General features: G+C 43.8%; 1 protein-coding gene across 1 annotated transcript in view; it reads right to left on the bottom strand.

Moving 5' to 3' along the window:
• CLVS1 (clavesin 1) overlaps nucleotides 1-26,970 on the bottom strand; it is a 172,461-nt gene that overhangs the window by 8,883 nt on the left and 136,608 nt on the right. Inside the window, 2 exon segments of the mRNA XM_036264106.1 lie at nucleotides 11,904-12,139; nucleotides 15,596-15,706. Coding sequence (XP_036119999.1) covers nucleotides 11,904-12,139; nucleotides 15,596-15,706 — 347 coding nt within the window.

Here is a 26,970-nt window from a genome sequence, read left to right as displayed (position 1 = left end):
AAGATCTTTTCTTTTAAATGTATAACATTCACCCAATACCTGGGACCACCTCTGCAAAACTGCAACCGGTCAACAGGAAAGTTGATTAGTGTGCAGAAAGGGAGCAGATTCAACCTAATTGAGGATAGTTGGCTGCCAAACCAGTCCAGGAACTTGGACATGAGGAGGAAGGAAATTAGGAAGGGATTTCAAAAAGGCCATGGTGGAAACTGGCAGCTGCAATCGGACATTTTGTTTAATTTATTTACAAAGGAGGTTGCCGCTCTTTATGAAACTGTATTCCTGTTATGTTAACTCAGTTACATACTGTAAGATGGGAGACCATTACCGTATTCTCCACAAGGCTGTGAGAGATATAAGATGTAATAAAGTGCTTGCAGTTCTCTAAAGGAGAAATGGTTTAACTTGGAAGTATTTATCATTTTACTAACATCTTTTAAGTAGGAGCATGAACCACTAACACTCTGCCTTGTCTGGTAACAAAGACAGCCATGTCTGTCCACTTGCAGAAAACCAAACAAAAGACTACAAACTTAGAAAATAGACATGGAACAGAAGATCGGTTACAGTGCACAATCTTGATTTTACTGAGCAATTTACCAAAGAATTCCCATAAGCAGAGTGTCTCTAGTGCATCTGGAGTATGAGAGAATTCAAGGTCATAGCTAGTGTATATTGTGCCCAAATCCTAGGTCAGAACCCGGGTGCCAGAGGGAGGTCTTATGGCTCAATCTGTATCTGAACCAGTCACCTGGCCTTGGACTCACTCCATATTCTCTGGGTGTGAGGTCTGCAGTTTTCAGGAATGGGATGCACTGCTGCATTTACATTGATGTGTATTCAGGAGTTCTGATGTGGTCAGGTGGAGTGTGAAAAAGCATGTTTTTAACCTGCAGATATTTCTGGAAAGTTTTTTCTACCAATCCAAACTTAAAAGGGCAACACAGCAAATGGCTGCAGGAGCTTGCACCTCCCACTTTGAATAGAGTCATATTTCATTAGAATTCGATTGGCACAAAGAGCTGTCAATCAGTTTCAGAGCATTCTATTCGTTCCTAACTGTTCTCCTCCCTCTGAGTTGGTGCACAGCTTGGTGGAGCAGTTTTGGTAGATGTTCTGAACAGGTAGAAAAATACCGGAAGCTGCCAACAGTTGAGACAATGAAGATAACTCATTCCATCAGAGTTGGAAAAGGATCGCTAGTATTCTCAATAAAATCTACCTTTCATGGGCCTGTATTTTGGGTGAAGTGACAGCACATTAATGCATTAATGGGTCTAAATTATAACATGTTAATGGATCTTCTTTGATATTACTAGATTAGCCCGAATGTCAGTTTTTTTCCTGAGTGTCTGTACCTTCCATGCTCAGATGGGGTTAGGAACAGCACATTGCAAGCACAGTGTGATGAGGAAGTAGCTTTTCAAATGAATATTAAAGACAGGAGAGAGTTGGGGCTGGCGGGAATGGAAACAGACTTTGTCCAAGATAGCTGAGCAACGGCAATGCTGAGAAAGTGGTCTACGTGCCCTTGTGGAAGGAAGGGAGGGAGGGAGGAAGACACGAACAGCATGAGAACAGATGTGCTACAGGAGAGAGAGTATTTGACCTGGAGCACAGAGAACTGAATCTACAGTATTTTGCCACCCAGTAGTTGTGGGTAAATCATTTAGCTTCTGTGTGCCCCAGCCACTTTATCTATAACATGGAGATAATAATCTTTCTATTTTATCTACTTTAAATCTATTTTTTAAATGATCTATTTTTAATTTTTTTTTAATTCTCAAAACCTGGAAAGCTCAGTTTTCAAGAATCCTCAGAACAATCTAGGGAACATCTGTTTTGGGAGCTGGGGATGAGGTGCTGACAGTGCCAATGAAGAAGGAAGCAAGTGGAAAGTTCCGGAAAGTGGGAAGGTCTGATCAGGACAACACGACAGAGGGGCCTGGGGGAAGGGGACTCATGCTGCTTTAGTGAGGGTACGCCTCCACCAAGATGTAAAATTACTACTATTCAATTTAGACCTATGCTTTACTTTGAGTCCAGTTAAAGAAACCAGCTGACTTACAACAATGCGTTCAGATGCGTATTTAGGGGTAGAAGCTGCAGGACTGGGGGGAAGTGATGAGTCCAGGTTTGAGCACGGTCAGCGTGAGGGCTCTGAAACGTGGAAGGGAGTTCTGGAATGGTCGCACACTAGGAGCTCACACACACAAATAACAAAGGCGCGTGAGCCCTGGGAAGAGAGCGGAGGGGGAATGTCCAAGGATAAGAGGTGCAGGGGATGCGTGTCCCTGAAGCCAAGGGCACAGACAGGGAGTTCCCGGAAGGATGGAGTGGTCACTCTTTGCCCTTGTCCCCAGTGAGCACCGCCTGCAGAGTTCCGTATCCTGGGAAATGGGAATGTTCTCCCTCCAGTCACAAGTGCCACAGACTGCCCGTCACTCCTGAAACCTCTTTTCTTTACTCCCGCAACCATGCGACCACGAGGCCCGCTTGCTTTTACTCACTAAATATTTTTGCGTCTACCTTCTGTGTTCCATCGCCTCCCCGGCCCAGTCCCACCACCATGGCTCCTGCCAGCACTTGGGCAGGAGTCCAGATGGTCTCCCTGTCTTCACTCTCCCCACTCCAATCCTGTCTTCTTCTGAGACAGAGTAAACTTTTCAATACATTCATATCTTCAGATGACTCCCCTGCTTAAAATTTTCCTGTGAGTTTGCTTTGCTCACAAGATAAAATTCGGTATCTTTATGAAAACCCACGAGGCCCCGCGGGGCAGGCCCCGGCCACCTGCCGTCTTCTCCGTGCTCCCTGCTCGCCGGCCTCTTGGGAAGACACGCGCGTTCCTGGAGCTGGACCCGTCCCTTCCAAACACAGGGTGTTTGCCCCCACTGCTCCTCCTGTTACCTGGACATTTCTTTCTCTCATCCTTCATATCTCAGCGTACGTGTGGCTTCATCTGAGAAGCCCTTCCTGCCCATCCTCTCCCGAACGAGATGGGGACCCCAATGCACCCCGATGGCACACGAATTTCCAAAGCACTCGTCATGGCGATCCTGAAACCGCTGTGTGTCGTGATGCGTTTCCAGTTCGTCCTCTTAGTATAGGGGGAGAGGGAGCAGGTCTGCCCTGGGACCCACTCCTGCCCCAGCGGCTAACGTTGGCACTCACAGCACAATAGGGACACATCGAGTGGCTGCCACCCACACGACCAACCGGGACCGGGGACAAACTGCAACCGAAGTACGTGCCCTTAGCGGGAACCGAACCCGGGTCTCTCCGGACCGCAGGCCGACACTCTAACCGCTGAGCCAAACTGGCCAGGGCTCACAGCACAATAGTAAGGCTGGTCTATGACTGCCCCTGTTAGCAAGAGACACAAGGTCACAGAGAGACAGCTCCTCGGATCACACCGCAGCTCATCTGAACCCAGAGACTCTGATTTCAGATCCTGGTCTCTTAAATACTCTATCCTATACTGCATCATGGTGCCCAGGAGGTTCGATGCATATTTATTGAATAAATGAGTAAAATTTTTAAAAACATAAGTATTGTAAATGTTAATTGTTCGTGAAAGTCCAGAAACTGGAAGAAACAATAAGATTAAGGAGTTCATTGTTGACAGCCCTAAAGACAATTTCAAATTCTAATGAAACTAATTACAAAGAGCATGTTACTGTCTTTCTCCATTACGGATGGTTGAAGATAACTTTCTCATCACTGTACAAGGCACCCTGTTCCAGCAGCATTTACTGTCATAAAGCTTCTTCCTTCCTTGTTTCCTAGTTCCCTTCTCTTTTTTCTCCCCCCCCCCTTCCGTCCTTCTTCAGAAAATGTACATTCAGCCTCTATTACATACTAGGGACTGTGTGAGGTACAGATACACGTTGCTGAATAAAACAGCACAGCCCCTGCCCTCAGACAGTATATAATCTATAGAAGGGAGATTTGATACGTAAGTAGAACCGCCAAATATAAAATTATGGAATTGTGATCCCTACTAAGGAGGAACCAGAATTAAGCAGTAGAGAAAGCGGGATGGGAAGGGAGTGGATGGGGAAGCCAGACCTGAGGGAGGAGGAGTTGACCATGAGTGAGGCTGAGAGCATCCCAGAGCAAGGAAGAAGCCTGGCACAGAGAGGGAGTATGAAAACCAATCTCTCTCTCTTTTTTTTAAATCAATAAAAACGTATTTTTAATTGATTTTTTTTTATTTTTATCCTCACCCAAGGACATTTTTCCATTTTTTTGTTCAGATAGAGTGGGAGGGAAGGAGAGGAAGAGAGAGAGAGAGAGAAACATCGATGTGAAAGGAACACATCGAGTGGCTGCCACCCGCTCGACCAACCAGGGCCGGGGACAAACTGCAACCGAGGTACGTGCCCTTAGCGGGAACCGAACCCGGGTCTCTCTGGACCACAGGCCAACGCTCTAACCGCTGAGCCAAACCGGCCAGGGCTTTAATTGATTTTTAGAGAGAAAGGAAGGGAGAGGGAGAGAGAGAGAGAGAGAGAGACATCAATGTGAGAGAGAGAGACATCGATCGGCTGCCTCCTGCATGTCCCTCTCCGGGGATTGAGCTCACAGCCTGGGCGTGGGCCCTGAACAGGAATGGAACCAGCAACCTTTTGGTGCACAGGATGATTCCCAACCAATTGAGCCACACCGGCCAGAGCATCATTAGGATTTTTAAAGATTGCACGCAAGACCACAAGGATAACAGTTTTTATTATATGGATGGAGAGAAAGGAGCACCACTATCGAAGATCAATACAGTGGTAATTGTTCTCCGAGGCATACAGGGACAGGCTGAGACCAGGCAGGGTGGTGAAGAGGAGGTCAGCTTGACAAACAAGAAGGAAGAAAGGCAAGGGGCTCTGTGCTCCTAATTTCTCCTCCTTGGTTTTGCCTTCTGTGCCCTGTACCTCCTCGGCCCGGCCACATTCTGGGTGCAGGGCTCCACGATCCTGGCCCCACACTGGCCCTGTGCATAAAATAAGGCAAAGGAAAATGGCCAGTATAAGCCTTACTTCTAACCAGAAACTCGAGGCATCTCCCTTCAAGCCACCAAGCCTAATCACTGCCTGCTTCTTTGTTGGGGGGTGGGGAATTTTCATTGTTCGGAAGAAATTTCTATTGGGAAAGGAATCAAAACTACCAAATGGAAATCCTTGTGGACCAGCTGGGGAAGAAAACACTATTTGTTGAGCTGTTCTTGAGCGCATTGTGGTGTCCTTATTCACCCCTCTGTCATTCCACTCTAACCGTGACCCCCTGGGGTTATATCCACTTAATAACCGAGGAAGCCAAGATGTGGCAAGGTTAAATGACTTGCCCAAGGTCACAGAACTAAAGAACTCAGTAGAAGAAAATGCCAAGAACCCACATCTAGTAAAATTGGGAAAGAAAGACAAATAGAGAGGAAGAGAAAGTGTAACCCGGTGTCAAAGTCACAAAGCATCAGCAAGCAGGCAGGGCTTAGGATGCGGTGACATGTTCATAGCACCTCAGAGACCCATCTGAGCAGCAGAGCAAAGCGAAGAGGGCTCCCGGGCTGATCACCGTCAGCACAGGAACACGGGCGTTTCCAGGGAGATGCTGGAAGCTCGACAGTACTCACGTATGGCCTTGACATAAACTCAAACACCACAATTTGGACACGTGAAGCCCAAATGCTCTCCGCAGCAAGGTTTGCCTAAATCTTAAAAGAAACCATAATTCTGAATGCACGCAGCACCCTGTTTTCCAGAATGACACCGCGGAGAGATTTTTAGCGCATGCTACACTCCTTAAAGCTTGCACGAGACAGTCCTTGCTGGCTAGATGGTGGGCACACACAGCACCAGCTTTATTGGAATCCAGCAAAATGTCTGTTTACCAACAGCAATATGCTCGCAAGGAAGAAATGCTCTTTGTTTTTCTCGCCTGGACTACATCCCCCTTCCCAAGTACTTGCATCTGACTTGGTTCTTGGGCCCACAGGAGTCTTTCTCAGAACATACACTGAGTGAGCAAACTGCTTGAGTTTGAATCTGCACCAGGCGGTCCACCGCCTCTGTTCCTGTCCCTCTAATTCGGCCCCACCCCCGCTTTGCCAGGAGCTCAGAACACTGGATCTCAGAATGTGCCGTGTCATTCTTTAAAAAGGAAGAGAAAGCATGTACACAACATTTTCCAGCACCATTCATCTTCGCATTGGCCAAACGCATTGTGTGGACTGCCTTTCACGCTAGAGCCGCACGGCTGAATCGGCTGCGCGCGGAGGGAGAGGCCCCTTGCTTTCTGCCACGGAAAAGAAAACTATCTCAGCCAGAGGCAGTGGGGAGGCTACGGAGCTTTTTCTTTGTTCTTTAAGAAATGTTAACAAATTCCTGCCCAATAACCTGCATGAAACACTGGGCATTACTGACTTACCCGAGAGGACTTTGCTTCTAAAGCAACGGCTCTCGGGCATTAGCTGCCTGAGTCAGAGTGACACCCCAAAACTAAAAAGTTCCATTCTTTTTCGCTGGAACCCAGTCACGAGACAATTAGGGGGCAGCTGGGACTGTGGGTCATTGGTTATGAAATGGTGCATTATGACATTTTAGTGAATGTAACATCTATATGGGACATCTGTTCCCAAGCCACACAGTAAAACTGACCCTTTTTGCCCCGACTGCTTAGGAGACAAGGGTCCTCCTGTTCCCACACTATCACCCCTTATTCTTTCGTAGGGGCTGTGCTTCACGGTGATGTATTGCTTCTGCCGGAAATGAGTAGCCATCCAGCACATGCTTACATCCGCCCTGTACAAAGAGGGCTCATACGGAAAGATCACCAAGGTCATGGCCAATTCTACTGACGGCTGAAACGGTTAAGCTGACTTTACCACGAAGAGGGAGCAATGTGGCCTAAAATTTCTTTCTGGCTCAGAAACCTGAACTTAATCCAGGCTTTTTCTATCTTCTCCCCACCCCCAGCTCCCAAATCAGATGGCTCACAATGTCTTTATGACACTTCTCACTTCTTATGTGTGAAATCCAAGAGGGGTATTCGGAGACTATAAGGATGAAGGCATTTGGTCAAAAGGATCAAAAGAAATCCTACCATGGACAGCGGGAGAGGACCCCAGGGCACTGGCCCCTCCCATCACTGACCACATAGGGTGCACGGGGAGCATCTGAAAATCGGGGCCATTCTTTACTCGAGACAGTGGAGATGAGCTTGAGGTTTCTAGGTCTTTTTCTCTATAAGTAGTTCTCTGGACCTCTGATAAGTTTAATAAATAAATAAGAGCAGAAATTATTGCATATACTCAGCCCAACTCTGTCCATGGTCAGGCTGCAACAAACACTCACCACAACCTTCCTGGCAAGAATTGAACGTTTTGACTATATAAATGATGTTACCATGTAGCTAAAAAAAAAAAAAAAAAAAAGAAGAAGAAGAAGAGAGCAAGAAAGAAAAATTTTGGAAACAAACATCTTTAAATGTAAATACAGGGCTATGCAAAAGTAGGTCTACAGTTATTCGTATGGGAAATAATACAAAAATTAAAAAATAATAATACAAGAATAAACTCTGCATTTCACATACTCAACCGTAAACCTATTTTTGACAACACCTGTATATAGCGAAGGAAACAGAATCACTACTACGTCATGTCAGCTGAGAAAGTGAGTAAGGATTTGTAACCAAGATGTGATGTTTGTGCCCTTCTGCATGGGTGGCATATGATACTGTCCCTTTTTGCACTGAGGTGCTTTGCTGACACTGGTCGTTTGATTCCATGACAGACAGGGGCCTGTGATCTCAGCACGGAGGAGATGCTCGCTAAATATTTGTTGAATGGGTAACGCCTGGGTGGGCATGGTCATTGTTCTCTGTGTTGGATTCTGCACATTACACACCTCTCTGTGCATCTTCAAAGGCACTCTGGGTCTGCTTTTCCCGAAGGGACTCCATTTGGCCTGGTGGCTGGCGCGGCTGGGCTGTGTCGCAGCTGGGTGTAGTGATAACTCCACCAGCTCTTGCTGCCCAAGGGAAGAAAAATGTGCTTTTGTGTGTGGAAATGTCAGGGCTTCTAGAAGAAGTCATGGCTCCACTGTCATCGGGCTTTCGATGCTGAGTCGTGAACGTTTACTTGGAAAGATAATGGGAGGAATCACTGGGCCTAAAGGCTGTTGGAGACTATGACAGGGGTTAGGACTATAGGTGATGTCCACTCATGGAAGTAGAAAGGCCGTTCCAGAGGACAGACCCAGGTCGTCGGCTCAGGATACGGAGGTACTTCCTACAGCCATGCTGCAGGGAGCTGCTGCCCCCACGCTGTGTGCCCGTCTCCGGACGATGCGAAGTCAGACAGGCCGACAACCTGTGCTACAGAACAGGCAAGCACATCAGCAGGGAAACTGGAAGAGATGGCCTTTAAGGTCTCCTCCAGTTCTCTTTTCCATTTTCCCATGTCCCTGTAGATTGCAAAACGTCAAAAGATGCCATGAATAGTGCTTGTTCTGTCCCTGTGATTTTCTGTCACTGCAGATTCCGTCAGTGAGGCACCTGATGGCTGGCACAGTCCAACAGCAGAGCTTGTCCCTCCTTGTCACTGCTGACACCAGGATCCTCACTGCCCATCCTCCTACGGCCTGAAATACCCAAGCAAAGGCTCCAGGATGGTGCAGCAGAGGCAGCCGGAGTGGGCAGGACACCTTGGTGGCCTCAGTAGAGTTAGGAGGTGGGTATGCAATGTCTCTTCCCTCTAGTGCCTCTGTGCCTCCAAAACCCAGCCATGCCTTCCTCCGTGAGGACTCCCAAGAGTCTTCCTAATTGTGGAAATTAGTGGATGTTTCCTCAGAACACCGAGAGGGACCTCCACCTCCTTTATAGCACCTCTCCCAGTCTGCAGTGTCCTATAGTTATTTGTGGGCAAGTCCTATCTCCCCTACTGGGCTCGTATAGAGCAGAATCCACAAAGGCCTTGGGAAAGCAGGGGAAGTCGACTCTTTCCATCTGGGAGCTGACAGTTTGGTTGAAGCAATTGGACAAATGCACCAAGGATCGATTTTGGAGGTAGTATCTTTCATTAAACATTAATTCATACATGGAAGACATGCGTAGCATGTCTCCTGTGTGTTGGACATTGAGTTGGATTCTTGGGGAGGGGGTAAGGTACGTAGAGTTTGACAGACTTGGCTGGGTGGGTCGGTTGGTTGGAGCGTCATTCCATATATCAAAAGGTCGTGGTTTCTCTTCCCGGTCAGGGCACACACCTAGGTTATGGGTTTGATCCCTTGTCAGGGTACCTACTATGGGCAAACAGTCGATGTTCTCTCTCATTGATGTTTCTAGCTCTCTCTCCCTCTCCCTTCTTCTCTCTCTAAAATTCAATGAAGAAAAATAAAAATGTTTAATGGGAATAATGATAATACATACAGTTGTGGTGAAGATTTAAAGAGTTAATGCAGGTAAAGGGCTCAGAACAGTGTCAGCATGTGAGCTGAGTTATGACTGTCCTTATTGAGCGGCTGCTGGACTGAGACGAGGTCAGGACCCAGGCCAAGCAATTTCACTCATATCAGTAAGGTCAGTCCCTTCACTGTGAGACACGAAGCCAACCTCGCAGCCAATAAGTGAGTTTCCAGATGCCCCCAGTCCCAGCGGAGAGGGTTTCCAGAGGCCCAGGTGTCACATTCCCACCAGAGAGGGAACCACAGCGCTTCTCCTCCTGGGGACACCGTCTTGGTTCAGGGTGTCAGCAGAAGTCTAGTTATCCACAGGCGCCTCCATCAGTGACACTCCTCCTTCCCCAAACATCTGCAGAATTCCACCAGCCCTTCCAGCATTAGTTCTGACCCTCCTCTGCACCCCCGAGCCCCTGCGTCGGCCTTCTGAGGGCTCTTCATCTCCAATTCCATGATCCTCATAAAACTCAGACCTTAGTATGTCATTGCTCTGCTCAACTATGTCTGATAGGGAAATCCAAATGAAAACAAAATGATAGAGTTGTCCCACCAACCAGATTATGATTAAACTTAAAGTCAGATCATCTCATGTACTTTTCAGGGGTTTGGGGAAGGAGCGTCGCACACACGCCTGGAGGAGTGTCCATCAGTATGGCTGCTTTGGCACACCCCGAGGCAGTGTGGAGAAATGCACACACCCTCTGCACCAGCAGCTTCAGGCTCCACGTCTACCTGGAGGGACTTTCCTATGAGAATGAGGAGGTATGTCATTGAGCCTTGTTTGGAATAGAGAAAATTTTCAAAAACCACCCTAAATGCTCATCAAAAGGAAATGATTAGTCTGATTTATCCATGTTCTAGAATGCTACTCAGCATTGAAAACATGAGCTTTGTCTAAATCCACTAACGGAAAGATGTTACATCACAATACAGTGTGAGATAAAGTGTGTCCACCCAAAATCTGTACGTTGAAGTCCTAACCTCCAGGACCTCAGACTGTCTCTGTGTTTGGCTGCAGAATCTTTAGACAGGTAATTAAGGTCAAGTGAGGGGGGCCCTAGTCCAACATGAGAAGGGGGAAGACCGTGTGGAGACATTGGGAGAACAGGGTCATCCACAAGCCAAGGAGAGAGGCCTCAGAAGACACCAGCCCTGCCAGCACCTTGCTCTTGGACTTCTAGCCTCCAGAACTGTGAGAGAATACATTTCCATTCTTTTTTTTTTGTTTTTTTTTTAACCTCACCCGAGGACATTTTTCCATTTTTTGTTCAGGTAGAGTGGGAGGGAGAGAGAGAAACAGAGAGAGAGAGAGAAACATTGATGTGAAAGGAACACATCGAGTGGCTGCCACCCGCACAACCGACCAGGGCCGGGGACAAACTGCAACCGAGACACGCGCCCTTAGCAGGAACCGAACCCGGGTGTCTCCGGACCGCAGGCCGACGCTCTAACCGCTGAGCCAAACTGGCCAGGGCTAAATTTTCATTCTTTAAGACATGTGGTCTGAGGCACTTGTCACAGCAGCCGTAGCAAACTAATACACTGTACTGTATAGAAAACCAAACGGAAGGGTCTACCCCAGCCTGATAACAGAGGTTACCTGTGGGAAAAGATTGGGATCAAGGATAGTGGTTGAAGGGGAATTTAGTTTTAAAAATAAGGTTTTACTATTTACAATGAGAAATCAGTCATATATAATTTGTATATCAATTAAAAAAAAAAAAAAAAAGAACTCTTCCATGACACAGTATGCAATGTACTTCACCCCTTGGACGCAACAATCTGGAATTGAGAACATGCCCCCTGTCGACCCCCAGCCCCTGCACACCTATCTACCATGATAGAATGTCCCATCTGTCTAATGCGTCCATGTCTTTGGGTGTTCCCTCTGCTTGGAATGTCTTCTCCCCCCTTTTCAAGCCCAGGCTGCTGATTTTCATCCCCGAGGGCTCGGCTCCCGTGTCACCGCGTTATAAGTAGATTGCCGGAAGGCTAACTCGGCAGGTTTCCTCCAGGCCCACCCTCTGTTCTCCTGATGTCTCTTCACATCTTACACCCAGTGCCTGATCAGCGCCTGCAGCCGAGGACATGCTCAATAAATGGTTCCAAGGGCATGGATGGGGACGCTTCCTCATAGGCTGCTTCTGCATCCACTGTCTCAAAGGTCCAACATCTCAGTCTGTGTAGTAACAGACTCCTTAGCGACTAAGACTGTAATCATGACATGAGTGAGGTCCTGCCCTTTAATAGTGTCTTTAATACAACGGGACAGATATATTTCTAGGCCAGCCAAGTCCCATTTGCCTCCAATTCGGATTCAATCAACTGAGAATATATTGCAATTTATTTTTTTAAGTTCTGTGCCCGTAGAGGTCTTTAATTACTTAACCCACAATAGGCCCGACTCAGAAATGCCTGTTGCCCTCTGACCGGCGGCTCCGAGGAGCCAGGCCTTACCTCTGCATTGGCCTGGGGGAGCACCCCCGCTCCAGGCTGGAGGACGTGTGTTTCACGTGCATCGCGTTATAGGAAGTGTGAGTATAGTCATTCTCGTCACTGTAGTCGGGACCCAGCAATGTCCGAGCCCAGGTTCCCATGTCATAAGGAGGAAGGGTTCCTCCAAATTCAGAGGGCAAAAATTCAGGGTGTATTAGCTGGTGAAGGCTGTTTAAGTTGTTCCCGTGCAAGAAAATCTGGGGGGAAAAAAATAATTAGCAATTTAAAAATCCAAAACATATGACCAAGTATTGACTCTAATACACCATTGAGCAATGACAAATTGGATGCGCTGCTGGTGATCATGGTGTTTAAGGAGGCATTCAATTTTGTGTCTATAGATTCGTCTTTATGAAATGTTAATTTATTGCTCAGAAAAAGGGGCTGCATTAGTCGTCCTTAGGAATGAAGTTCAGTGTGCATATATCCTACAACTCTCATGGTCCCCCTCCTAGATGTAGCCCCAGAATAACTCACACTGACCCCGAAAAGGAAATGGATGCCGTGTCCACAGAGGCATTGTTTGTGGCTGCAAAGACTGGGAAATACCCTTTATGTTCGTTACTAGAGGACTTGACTACTCTCGTATGTTATATGCACACAATGAACTATTATGCAGCAGTCGGTTTACGATAAACTTACATATTGTAACATGAAAAAAATAAAATATATGGATAAACTGGGAATTATTTGGCCATGGCCCAAATTTACAGATACAGTGATCTCCTAATTATCCCTGCGGAGGGAGAGAGTAGGTGCGACCACCAGACCCCTGTCGTGCTTCACCTGCACCTCCACGTTGATCTCCTCTCTCGTGCTCATTCTCTGCCCTCTGCATCCCCCAGTGCTCCCCATTATTCCCAGGCTTACACCACGTGGCAGCTTTGTCCTAAATGTGTCCCGGTGGCACCTGCCCACTCTGCTCCTCCACCCCACCCCCCACTCTTGTTATCTTCTGACGTCTATTTCTTCTGATTTGTTCATTCATGTCTCGCTGGACAGTAGGGGGAGAAAGAGCTACAGAGAAAGGGACGGTGTTTTCTCACTCTTCCGCTATGCCCCTGACTCCTGGGGTGGTGTGGGCACAAGGTGGGAGCTCACTGTGGGATGTTACTGCAGCCATTTTCCATTCATGTCTGGAGTGAGGGCTATGCTCAAGCAGAGGAGAAAACAGCCCCAAATCACAATTATTTTCCGACAAACGCGCAAAGTGGATGAGCCACAGGTTGATAATTACCACTGCCTGCAATTTCGGAACTGACTCCTGGGAGTGCATTTAGAGTACATCTGCATAATGACATCAGTTTCCACGCTTCTGCATGTTGTAGGTTCAGTGCACAAAGTAAGGACCATCCACATGCACACAGACATACCCCAGTTAATCATTATGAAACACACATGTGACTTTTAAAATATATAAAGATAGTATCATAACATACCATGTATTATATTAACAGTATACCATATTACAGTATGCCATATTACTCTATAATAAACACTTGCTACTTTCTTCTGTTGTATTGTTTTTGACTTAAGATTAATGGCATCGTTTAACAAGGAAGGGGACAAGACGCTAAATACTAAAATTCTTCAGAAGAATACTGCAGCACTACAGAAAACAGTGGACATTTTCTGACACTGGATTGAGTTATTATCAAATTTTAATAAGAATTATTTCTTTTGAAGAAATTTACATGTTCTGTTTTTTGCAAAACATCTCACAAGAGGAACTTCAGTATTTGAAGTGTAAAAAAGCTGGAACTAAACGCCAGCCCAGTGTTAAAAGCAAACATTTGTACCCACCCTCCCAACACCTCCAGTTCTTAAAGGACAAGGAGCCTGTGGAAACCAGCCCTCTCCTAGGGGTTTCGTGGGACGGAGAAGCTCAACAGGTAGGAGGCTGCATGTACCACCTGTCTGATTCTGTTCTGCACCCAGAGCTCCAGAAACTCCCTTCCAGGGTACAGCACCAAGTGCTGATTGCTTGGTAGGAGGAATTCCTGCTGGCTCCTTCCTGAGCAGGTGAAGCCACTGGGAAGCCCGAAGCTATATTGGGAACAGTCTAGGGCACGTTTCTGTCCTAAGTCCCAGACAGATGGCAATGTCCCAGAATGTCTCTGCCTCCAGAGGCTGGTGAGTTCTGATTCCCAATTTCACATTTGTTTAGGAACAGGAGCATGGCCCCTCCCTCCTATACCCTATTGCAGTGTTTCCTAAGGATCTGGAAGCATTTGAGGTCTAGAAGTTAGAAACCCTGAAGAGAGTGAGTGAGTGTGTGTGTGTGTGTGTGCTCTTCACATCATCATTCTTCCCACAATACTCAGAGCTGTTTCCTTACATGGGGTCTGTGGGTACAGGGGCACGTGGACAATGCTCTAAGAATGACCCTGGCCAGGTTCTCTTGTGAGGTGGTGTTCCTGACAACAAAAGGTAGTTGAAATCAGAAAGTTTGAAAGAAAAGGGAGTTGAATGGTAAAGAAAAATAGAAGTCCGTGAGTCTCTACATGTGTAGCATTCTGCAACCTGCTTTCACGTGCTCTCATTAAATTACCCCAGCAGCTCTGTGATGTGGGTGTTAGTTTCCCCATTTTACAAATGAGGACATTGAGATCCAGTGGCTATGAATGTCCATAATCAGAATGCCATAAAGAGGGCCAGCTCCCCTTAAGATCTGGAAACAGCCCAAATGTCCATCAGTGGATGAATGGATAAAAAAGCGGTGGTACATATACACAATGGAGTACTATGCAGCTGTAAGAAAGAAAAATCTCTTATCCTTTGAGACAGCATGGAGGGACCTGGAAGGTATTATCCTAAGTGAAACAAGCCAAACAGAGAAAGACAAGTATCATATGATCTCACTTATTTGTGGAATATAATGAACATAACAGTCTGAGGAATGGTGTAGTGCCAGAGACGTGAAAGTAGGGTACAGACTAACAATCCCCAGAAGAGAGAATGGTGGGGGAAAGATAAACCACAGAACTTATATGCAGGTATGCATGAACAATGGACATGGACAACAAAGTTGGGGACAGGGCAGGGAGGGAGGAGGAGGGGAGAATCAGTGGGGGGAAAAGGAGAAATATCTGTAACAAAAATTAATTAATTAATTAAAAAAAATAAAAATAAAAAAGGTCAGCTCCCCAAATGTCATCAGCTGATGCACTCAAGATTTTGAAAGCCTTCACTGTTATTCCCAATGGAGAGTATTTGCCCAACCTCAAAGGTGATTTGGTAGCTAAGATCCTAGAGTCTTAGGTGGGGGTTGGGACAAACTATAAACATTCTTCATTGAGATAGTACATTTGCGAGACAAAATGCTGACTATTAAAATATCCCGCGAACAGGAAGCTGCTTGATCCCACACCTCCCACAAACATTTGCAGTAAAATGGGCATCTGGTATTTGCATGCCTTCAAAGCTCCCTTTGGTTTGTCACTGGGACTCTGAAAATAACCCAGTCGTACTAAATTATTGATTGAATCTAGGCCATTTGCAAACTCCAGCTGAGGCTCAAACGCTCAGGGACTACAGAAAAGCAGAAAAACTGCAGAGAAAAATGAGAAGAGGAGGAGAGACTGAGAGGAGAGGCGCCCGGACTGCGCCCCCCACACCCCACCGTCCCGGCGTCGGGCGGCTCTCTTCCTTACCCGCTTCCTGGTCTTGTCTTTGAGGAACGGCTTGATGAGCGTGTACAGGGCATGGATGTACCAGGGCTGGTTGACGAAATGGACTCCTCCGAAGCGGGCAGGAAAGCTGTCCTGAGGCGGAAAGAGAGAAACACGCCGGTCAGCAGCATTCCAGGTCAGCCCGAGCCAGCTGGGCCGCAAGACCAGGACAACCTGGCTTGTCTCTGAAGCTCCAGCTGGTGGGGGAGACAGAAAACACGCCTGCCTGTCTGTTGAGGTTTCCTCTGTTCCCCTCGCCCCCACCCCCAACCCCTTTGACTCCACAACCGAAAAACCATGCGTTGGTGCCAGGCCTTGCTTTCCCAAGTCACAGTTATGTGACCACCCACGTGGCAAGCGCATGCGCAGCCTGGATAGGAGGGAGTCAGATTGCTTCGCGCCTCAGGGAACCGAGGCTTCGGTTCCCACAGCCCTAAACCCAGCTCTCCCTCCTTAGCCTCTTTCTGGGCTGGCCTGCTCCAGCCCCGCCCCCGGATTACCATGACAGTGGCTGTTATATCTGGGTGAGTGGGGCTCTGTGGAAAGGGGTTGGAAAAGAATTTCAAAGGATTTCTGGGATCCACTGACACCATGGGTACCAGCACTTTTTTCACAGATTACAGAATTAGGTCCTCACTTCATCCTGGGACCCACACAATAGGTCCCAGGGAAAAGATGCTTGTTGATTGATAGGTTAGTTAATTATCCTAATAGAGGTCCTCTTTTTTTCTGCAGATCAACACATTTTGTAAGTATCAGGAAATAAGAGTGTTTTTTTAATAGAGTATTTTAAAAAATATGTATTTATTTATTTATTCTTAGAGAGAGGGTAAGGAGAGGGAGAGAGAGAGAAACATTGACGTGAGAAAGAAACATCGACTGCCTGACCCCTGCATGCCCCCTACCAGGGGTCAAGCTGGAAACCCTGACATGTGCCCTGATCTGGAATGGAACTGGTGACCCTTTGGTACATGGGACGACACTCAACTGATTAAGCCACACTGGCCAGGGCAGGAGTGTTTTTTAAACGGTTCCAATTTTGGAATCCAGATCAGGGCAAAAGCTTGTGTTTTAGAAGCTGAGAAGCTGCTCTCAGTGCTAACTAGATTCACACACTACGGGACACTGATCATTAAGTCTGAGCTAGCCGCACAGCACCAACTCCTGAGGTCTTGATGAAGGCCTTCCCCGGATTGCATTGCATTCATCCTGGTTAATGGCATTAAAAGAAGGGCCTGCTAATGCAATTTGAATTGCTTAGTGTGCTGGCAATCAATTTCATTGCAACAAAAATGTTTGTAAAATGTTGGCAAGATGAGATAAAAGCAGACAGGGCCTGGCTGTCTGAGCTGAGTTCAGGCAGCTAGCTGCTTCCTGCTGGTGTCTGGAATGCTTTGCAGGGATCATTTGTAGTAACTTGGAAAGACTGTTATTAACTTTCCTTCAGAGCCCTCCGAGTCTACAGCCATCTTCTGGAATCTTTCATACCAAGACCTAGTTTCCAATAAGTGCATAGAACTGTGTTTAAGTGTTGACATTTGAAAATCTTGAAAGTAATTTTGACTCCATGTAAACATTTCATAGAGTACAAAGGAATCAAATAGTTTGAAGGCTACACTAGACAATTTCAATAAAAGTTCTTTCTTTGCAGGGTATTTATTTATTTTTGGTTCCTTTTATTTTAAAAAACCTTAATAAAACTACCAAGTAAGGGTAGAGAGACCATTTATACTAATTTGTACATTTGTCATAATGTCTCACTATTTCAATTCTGAATTGGGAAATGTAAAAGATCTTAATAAGGTAGTCTGTTCTCTTTTTGGGAGCGTTTGAAATCTAAACATATTTGCTTCCTTTAAAATAAATTTAAAAAAGACCATTTCCCAAAGTTTTTCCATTGCAGTAACTGCTAAGCACTAGCCTTACTCCTTTTGGTCCTTTGGAACTTATTATTCAGAAGTCTAAGTCATTATCCCACACACTGAACATGGGTCTGAGGGGCTGTAGAAGAAGGAAAAGAAAGGGTTTATCTATAAAACCAGGGATTTGCTGTCTTTTTTAATAGGACCAATAAGAAGATTTTTATTTCTGCAGAGTGTGTTGTATTACACATTTCTAGGTTAGTAAAGTGGAAGAAAATTCTGTAAGTAGTACGCTAGAGGCAATAGGCAAAATCTCAAAGAAAATATTAACCTTTTAAAAATATCTAGAGACCCTTAGCTTTAGTCTATGGAACGTCAATCATCAAAGACATCAAAACCCACCTCTTTGTGTCAGAGGAGGTTGAGAGACAAGACACAGGCCTGCCACCTGTCAGTTCTCTCTGGGCTGGCTCTGGCTGCAAGTCGGCCAGCTCGCACGCCCAGTGGGTTTTTATTGATCTTCTTCAGGCCAGCCAGCGACCATGTGCAGATACATTCACTAAAATTGTATGCCTCAGACTTCTGGGTTTAGGCCAGAGTAGAAAGAGGATGACTTTCTTCAAGTCTCATCTATAAAATGCAAATGAAAGGTCTCTTGTGCAATAAAGGCAATGTGCACATATTCTGGGTATTCTCCGATGAGCCTGACCATATTATTATTAATAATGATGCCTGTGTGTGTTATGCAAAGAGAAAGGTGAGGGAGGGAAAATTAGCAGACACAATGCTCATCGTTGTTGGTCATGCAGCCTGATCTCTTTAGCAAACTGCAGGTAAAGGGGAAGTTATCTGCCACACAGATGTCTTCCAGGACCTCAGCAGGGTCCACCACCCCCAGGGAGGTGCATTTTGTAGGAGCTGGAGCAGACCTAGCTCAAGATGGTGAGCCACGATCCAGTGGCAGTGTAACACTTTGTTGTTTCATATTCTTGGCAACTAAAGAGTATGCGCCAAAAATACTTCTTAGGTTCAAGAAAATGGTATCAATATTTGCATATTTCATGTATTTGTCAATAAAAATATCATAGCACTTCAAATTATAAACATTCTAATTATAAAATTTGTCTTTTATCTAATTTAAATTACTTTTTTTTTTTTATCCTCACCCGAGGACATTTTTGCATTTATCTTTAGATAGAGCAGGAGGGAGAGAGGGAGGAAGAGAGAGAGAGAGAAACATCTATGTGAGAGAGACACATCAACTGGTTGCCACCCACACGACCCCAACTGGGGCCAGGGACAAACTGCAACCGAGGCACGTGCCTTTAGCAGGAACTAAACCCGGGACTCTCTGGTACGTGGGCCGATGTTCTAACTGCTGAGCCAAACTGGCTAGGGCCAATTTAAATTACTTTTATGTATTTCCTTGTTACAAAATAACAACCACTCTAGAAAAAGAAAAAGTAGATAAAAATGTTATTTGAAAAATTTTAAAATGTAAAAAGAGAAAAAAAATTGCCTATATTCCCACTGTCAAAAACATACTCTTGCTATTTTCTTACGCTCAGTATGGACTATATTACATTATAATAACACAGCCCTTGTTTTTCATCATTTAAAACCATTGAGATCTGTTTCTCATGCACATAAAATGTCCAAGTTAAAATTAAAAAATTTTGAAATCACTTTTTATACCAAGAACCTTGAAGACCTCAAACTGAATGAAAAAATTATAACTAACAGGGGCCTGCCCTAATGACAGAGATGTTAGAATAACTTGACAAAGATTTTAAATTAACAAGCAATTATAAACATACTTGACATAAATAAATAAAAAATAGAAAATCTCAGAAAAAAATATGAACTCTTAGCAAAGAAATATAAACTATAAAGAAAAATAAATAGAATTTTGAACTGAAAAATACAATAACCAGAAAAAAAGTTCAGCAGATGGGGGCTCAACAGTGAGATGAATTGAAAGATACAATAGAAATTACCCAATGTGAACAAAGAGAAAATACAGTTTAAAACAATAAGCAGAGTCTTAAGGACCTCTTGGGTCTACAGCAAAAGATCAACACTTGTGACATTAGAGTCCTGGAAAAGGAGGAGAAAGAAGGCAGGACTGGGAAGTAGTTTAAGAAATAATGTCTGAGGCCCTGGCCGGTTTGGCTCAGCGGTTAGAGCGTCGGCCTGCGGTCCTGAGAGACCCGGGTTCGGTTCCCGCTAAGGGCGCGTACCTCGGTTGCAGTTTGTCCCCGGCCCTGGTTGGTCGTGCGGGTGGCAGCCACTCGATGTGTCCCTTCATGTCGATGTTTCTCTCTCTCTCTCCCTCCCACTCTACCTGAACAAAAAATGGAAAAATGTCCTCGGGTGAGGATAAAAAAAAAAAAAAAAAGAAATAATGTCTGAAAACTTCCAAAAATTTAGCAAGAGACTTAAATCTACAGTTTGGAGCACCCAGTAAAAACCAAACAGTGTAAACCCAAATCAATTGATGCCAAGACACATCATAACTATATTTTTGAAATCTAAGGACAGAATGTTGAATGCCGCTAGTGGGAAGAATTATCTTGCCTACAGCTGAAAAAAAAAAAAAAAAAAACAAGTGCAATGACAGTGGATTGCTCATCAGAAACCATGGAGAGCAGGTGGAAGTAGCACAATGTTTTTCAAATGCTGAAAGAACTATCAACCTAGGATTCTATATCCAACAAAAGTATCCTTTAGGAATGAGGGGGAAATCAATAAATTCTCAGGTGAAGGAAAACCAAGCCAATTTTTTGACAGCAGATCTACCCTAAAAGAATGGTTTTAGGAAGTTCTAAACAGAAATGAAATGGTGAAAAGAATCTTGGGTAATCAGGAAGGAAGAAAGAACACAGTAATAAAAAATATAGGTAAATATGATAGGCTTTTTTTCCTCCTCTTAAGTTTTCTAAATTGAAGTAAAATCCATGACACTGTCTGATGCAGTTCTATGTATACGTAAAGAAAATATTTAAGACAATCATATAAATTGGAGAAAGAAAAGAAAGTAAAGGGAGATGAATATTTTATACATGAGTTGGTAAAATTTTGACATCAATAGATTGTAAATGTATAGTGCATTAGTGTCACCCCAATAAATTTAATAAAATTTTTTAAAAGTACAATGTAACACTTAGTGCATTGCTAACAAAGCTATACAAAGAAGTATACTCAATAACACTATAAATAAATAAAAATAGAATACTAAGAAGTAGTAAAAGTAACTTGATGGAAGGCAGAAAGGTGAGAATGGAAATGCAAAACAGAAAGAATAAAAAAGAAAACAGAATGGCAGACTTGCCTTGCAGGTTTGGCTCAGTGGTTAGAATATACTTTCTTTTTCATGTCCTATAAGACAGATACTAAGATAGACCATACCTGGGCCATCAAATAAACTTCAACAATTTTAAAAGAAGTGAAATCATACAGAATATGTTCTCTGTCCATAATGAAATAAAACTGGATATCAATAACAGAAAGATAATGGGAAAGTTTTCAAACAGTTGGAAACTAAAGAACACACCTTTAAATAATTCATGGATGGGCCAAAGAAGTCTCAAGGAAAAATTTTAAAATAATGGAACTGAATGGAAATAAAACATCAAAGTTTGGGGAACACAGCTAAAGCAGTGTTGACAGGGAAATTTATAGCACTAAACACAAATATAAGAAGAGAGGAAAAAATCTTGAATCAATAATCAAAGTCCCCACCTCAAGAAAGTAGAAAGAGAAGAACAAAATAAATCAAATCAAGGAAAAGAAAGGAAAGGATAAAGATAAGAGCAGAAATCAATAAAATTGTAAATAGAAAAACAATAAAGAAAATCAATGAAACAAATGACCAGTAAAATAAATTTTAGAAAAAATATAGGAGACAACCTTTAGAATCTCAGACTAAGCAAAGAGATCTTAGACTTGACTCCCAAAATAAAAAAATAAATTGGATGTTGTCAAAATTAAAAACATTTACTCCGTGAAACAGTTGAAAAGAGAATCTATAGCATGGGTGAAAATATAGCAGATTTATTTGCAATAGCCCCAAATTGGAAATAACTTACATAGCCTTCAATGAGTGAATGGTTAAACAAATTGGTGCATTTCTACCGTGGAATACCACTCAACAATTAAAGGAACATTTACTGATATACACAACAATCTGAATGAATCTCTAAGTACAGAGAATATCACTAAGTACAAAAAGCCAACCCTAAAAAGTTACACGTATGATTCCATTTACCGTACACCATTATTGAAATGACAAAACTATAAAAACAACGTATTAGTGGTTGCTTGAGACTAAGGGTGGGTGTGACTATAAAGGGGTAACATGAGTGATCTTTGTGGTGATGAAAATGTACTGTAACTTGCCTGGCTGGTATGGCTCAATGGACTAAGTAAGTGTCGTCCCGCGGACTGAGACCTCTCGGTTCAATTCCTAGTCAGGGCACATGCCTGGGTTGCAGGCTCCATCCCCAGTAGTGGGTGTGTGGGAGGCAGCAGATGAATGTTTCTATCTCTCTCTCTCAAAAAAAAATCAATAAAACCCATTTTAAAAAAATGTTCTTTAACTTGACTATCAATATCAGTATAATAGTTGTGATATTGTTCTCTAGTTTTGTAAGATGTTGCCAGTGGGGGAAACTAAGTAAAGGCTATTTGGGATATCTCTGTATTATCTCTGAAACTGCACACGAATCTATAATTATATTAAAATAAAAAAATTTAAATATTATTGTGATTATTTAAAAACTCGCCCAAATGGCAGTAACCATTTTTTAAAGTACAGTGGAAACATTTCTAAGTATGATGTTTCCTGTCTTACAGGGGATATTAAACAAAAAATGCCAAGGTAAATTGTAAGGCACAAGACACATTGCAGGGCATCCTAAGTGTCTCTTCTTTACTTTCTTTGGGAGTCTTGGGCACCACTAAGTGACTTGCAATCTTTTAGAAATGTGCTTCATTATTTAATGGGCACTTTGTTTCACTTCATTTTCACAAAGCACACTTTAAGCATCCCTCAGCTGCTTTTTCTTGCGTTCACTCAGGATTTGGGAGCTACACGATAGAGGCAGAACTATTTCCTCTCTTTCTTTCACAATGAGATACAGATGTTACTAGCAGTTGGTCAAGTTTTCTGCTGGGTAATGTACCATTTTCTAAGATGTGCCATGCCTGCAAGCTAACACACTTCACACCACAGTTCAAAACACACCTGACCTCAAAATCGCATTGCCTTGTGGAGCTTGGGGAGCTTGGCTCACATTGGTTGCCCTCTCCCACTCTTCTCCTGTCTCACCTCTTCCTCTCTTCCATGGAAACTGGAACAGGACAACTCAGACTCACAAATACTGTGAACTCTCTCCGTCTATTAAGATGACTTTGAAAGCCAAATGCAAAGATGAAAAGGGAGATCACAAGGACCTGAGCTGTCTTTTAGACCTTCTGCCTCCTTCCTGTTAGTAGCTGAGTGCCTCTCAGGCCTTGACAGAAAGCATCCATTCATTTGTATAACCGTATGCATGTAGGTCTGCAGGTGGCAGAAAGACACAAGCATGAAGTTTGGTTTTATCTGCTCAGTTCACGCATGTCCTACTAATGACTCCCATTTCCCACATCAAAGCAGACAGATAAAAACATTTTCAGCAGCATAAATGGGCTTCACTGATGCAAGAGAGCCTGCTAAAAAATGCTATATTTCATGGTGATGGGTTTCTATTGTACCATGTGGTAGTCATCAGCATGAAAGTCACATATCCACCTATTTGCAAGGAAATGGAGGGCTCATGCAATAGCAGTTACACTCCAAATGCTAGCTATATATATGTATCAGTAGCAAGCATGAGAGAAGAGAGAATGTGCTTATTAGGAAGGCAGTTGGGCAAAGGCTCCAACTAATTATGGGCTATGGATTTTCTTCCAATATATGCCCCTCAAAGGTGCTATTGACTTCTGAGCAGCTGTACCAACCCAGTGTTCCCTTGAGATTAGGAAGGGCTTGGGTTTTTTATGCAGGTTCAGATCAGGGTGTGCTAGAAGACAAATTTTTATCTGTAGACCCCAGAACAATGGTAACCCTTTGGCAACTCTCCTAACCGTAGCAAGGGAGGCTGGCCTTCTGTCAAACTGGCCCAGGCGAGCAGATCAAGCTCAGAACCTTCCTTGGCTGCAACCCAAACATTTCTTAATGATCTCTTTTATGTTAGATTCTGATCAACAGATCAACAAGCCGTTATTGAGTTCCTTCTATGAGTGAGATGCAGGGACACGGGGACTTGTGAGATGAGCTCGTCTTCCATCAGTGCATGCCCAGTGGAGCGAGGGAAATGACAGTGCGTCTTGGAGACGCAGACACGGAGTGCAGAGTTTCGGTTCTCTGGTTTATGGGAGGTCCTCAGAGCAGAGTCAATAAACAGCATAGACAACCAGAGGTGAGGATCAGGGCAAAGCGGATGTCCTGCAGAGGTTAAATAAAAAAGCCTTATAGCCCTAGCCAGTTTGGTTCAGCAGTTGGAGCATCAGCCTGCAGACCAATGAGTCTCGGGTTCGATTCCAGTCAAGGGCACATACCTCGGTTGCGGTTGGTGCAGGAGGCAGCCAGTTGATGTGTCTCTCTCACATGATGCTTCTCTCCCTCCCTCCCACTCTATTTGATGATAAATAGAAAACAATATTCTCAGGTGAGGATTTAAAAAAAAAAGAGATAACAAAAGATTTGATGATGCATAAATATATGTTTATATATTTGACTATGTTTGAGAGTCTTCAAGAGTTTATTCACCACCAGGAGTTTCTACATTTTGCTTAGCCCCACTGTTTTCTAGGAATAAGCTTACAGGTGATCTCTATGTTTTTTTCTTTTTGTTAGAGAGAGAGATGTACCCGAGTATGTGCCCTGACTGGGAATCAAGCCTGCCTCCTTTTGGGGTACAGGATGATGCTCCTACCAACTGAGCCACACTGGCCTGAGTAGTGGTCTCTATTTTTAAATATAAAAACATAGGAAGGAAGGAAGGAAGGAAGGAAGGAAGGAAGGAAGGAAGGAAGGAAGGAAGGAAGGGAGGGAGGGAGGGAGGGAGGGAGGGAGGGAGGGAGGGAGGGGGGAGGGAGGGAGGGAGGGAGGGAGGGAAATAGATTTTAAAAATCATCTCGCCCTGGCCGTTTTGGCTCAGGGGTTGGAGCATTGGCCAGAGTCTCCAGTTCTATTCTGGTCAGGGGCATGTGCCTTGGTTGCAGTTTGGTCCCCGGCCCTGGTTGTGGTTGTGCAGGAGACAACCAGTCAATGTGTGTCTCACATATCAATGTTTCTCTCTCTCTCTCTCTTTTTCTCCCACTCTGTCTGAAAATAAATGGAAAAATATCCTCTGGTGAGGATTAAAAAAAAAATTATCTCATGTTGTGTTTGTCAAATTTCTGCCAAAACAACAGAAAATGTGACTATAAATTTAACTAATATATTGGTTACACTGGTATCTTCCTCACACCTGGTAAGAAAGACTTTAGTAACAGGAAAACAAAAACAATCTAATTTGCTGTTTTTATTTCCTATAATAGAGCTCCAAATAGGAGAACTACTTTCTTCCTTGGCTCTGGCAATCTTCTTGCTGGCCAGGCGGGACGAGCACGGCGGTGACACACTTGAGGGGACTGCGGCCGGGAGGACAGAGGGTGGAAGCAGACCCACCCAGCCTGTTCACTCTGAATCAGCCCAGCTGAGCTCAAGCAGTGGGAACTTTATTTGCTATAAAAATTACTTCCAGCTTTTCTAACCACAGTGACCTGGGAAAAAAAGTGTTTCTATTTGACTACTAAATAGCAAATTTATTGTGGTGAGTATACAATATTTCATCTTCAATTTTCCCTCAGGGCCCCTAAGTGGTAAATAGATGATTATTGTTCATTAATTACAAGCCAATTCCTGGAGAAACCCAGAGTACTAAAATTACTGTTTTGCACAGAAAATCAATGCCAGAAGATGCAATATGATTCGACCTGCTTCTTAGTGCTTCAATTCACAAAATCATGGGGTTTCCTAGAAAAAGAAGCCTGGCAGAGGGAACGCAGAAGACATTCACAGCAAACCTTTGGGAAAAGGTTAAGCTTTTTTTAATAAAAATATTTTTTTATTGATTTGAGAGAGAGAGGAAGGGAGAAAGAGAGAGATAGAAACACCAATGAGAGAGAACATCAGTTGGCCACATCCTGCACGCCCTCACTGGGGACTGGGCCCACAACCTGGGCATGTGCCCTGACCAGGAATCAAACTGGTGACCTCTTGGTGCATGGGTCAACACTCAACCACTGAACCACACCAGCCTGGCCAGAGGTTAAGCTTTTAACCACATAAATGTCTTTGGTGTGAAACTAAATTTGTAAACAGCAAGTATAATTAATATAATAGATGTAGATATAGATGTGTTTTAATTGCAATCAAAGATAATTTAAAACTAAGAATTGAATACTTAATACCTATTATTTTTATATGTGTTCTCTCATAGAGCATCATGACAATATTATATAGGTATTATGTATATATATTATATTATCCCAATTTTACAGTTAAGGAAACAGAGCCTATTTAAAGTAGTTACAACCTTGGTCAAGGTCACACATCAAGCAAGAGCCTGATGAATTTGAATCCAGACCTGACAGATCTGATTGTCACACTTTCATTTCCTCTACTATGTGGCTCTCTTACAAGCCCATTTAAACTCTGTGCATCAGCAAAATGTGGCCTCCTGACCATCTTCATGTGGGGTTTCAGAATGCATATGCTTACTAATTCAGATCAAACAATAAACATTTTATAAGCAAAAATCTTAACTTCAAGGTAAAATGTCCTAATTTGTTTTAGCTGCATGTGCTTTATATAACTTGCGAAACAGGGCCATCATCATGGTTTAAAAGTGTTGTCATTTAAAGAGAGTTGAAGTTGATATTAGAATAGAATAAACAATGTCTGGCTGGTGTGGCTCAGTGATTGAGTGTTGACCTATGCACTAAGAGGTCACCAGTTTGATTCCTGGTCAGGGCACATGCCCAGGTTGTGGGCCCAATCCCCAGTGGGGGCATGCAGGAGGCGGCCAACTGATGTTTTCTCTCATCAATGTTTCTCTCTCTCTCTCCCTCTCCTTTCCTCTCTCTCTAAAATCAATAAAGAAAAAAAATTTTTTTTTTAAAAGAATAAAGTATTCTTAGTAAGCACTCTGGAAGTTTGTTTTTGTTTTTGTTTTTTCTGGAAGTTTTAAAAATGAACCTGAATATCTCCATATAAGTCCCCCTCTTACTGGGGAACACTGTACTTTTTATAACATGGGCATATTTATTTTAACTTTGTTTTATTCTGCAGAGATTTGAGTCAACTGGAAATTTCCTTGTACTTAGTCCATTTCATTTTCTAATTACTAAATAAAAACTACTTCTTTATGTCAAAAACTACCAATAACCTATCTCCAAAATAAACAG

Source organism: Molossus molossus, unplaced genomic scaffold (assembly GCF_014108415.1).
Source record: "Molossus molossus isolate mMolMol1 unplaced genomic scaffold, mMolMol1.p scaffold_m16_p_16, whole genome shotgun sequence".
NCBI lineage: Eukaryota > Metazoa > Chordata > Mammalia > Chiroptera > Molossidae > Molossus > Molossus molossus.
Note: the sequence above shows the minus strand (reverse complement) of the source record. Positions and strands in the feature narration are given on the sequence as shown.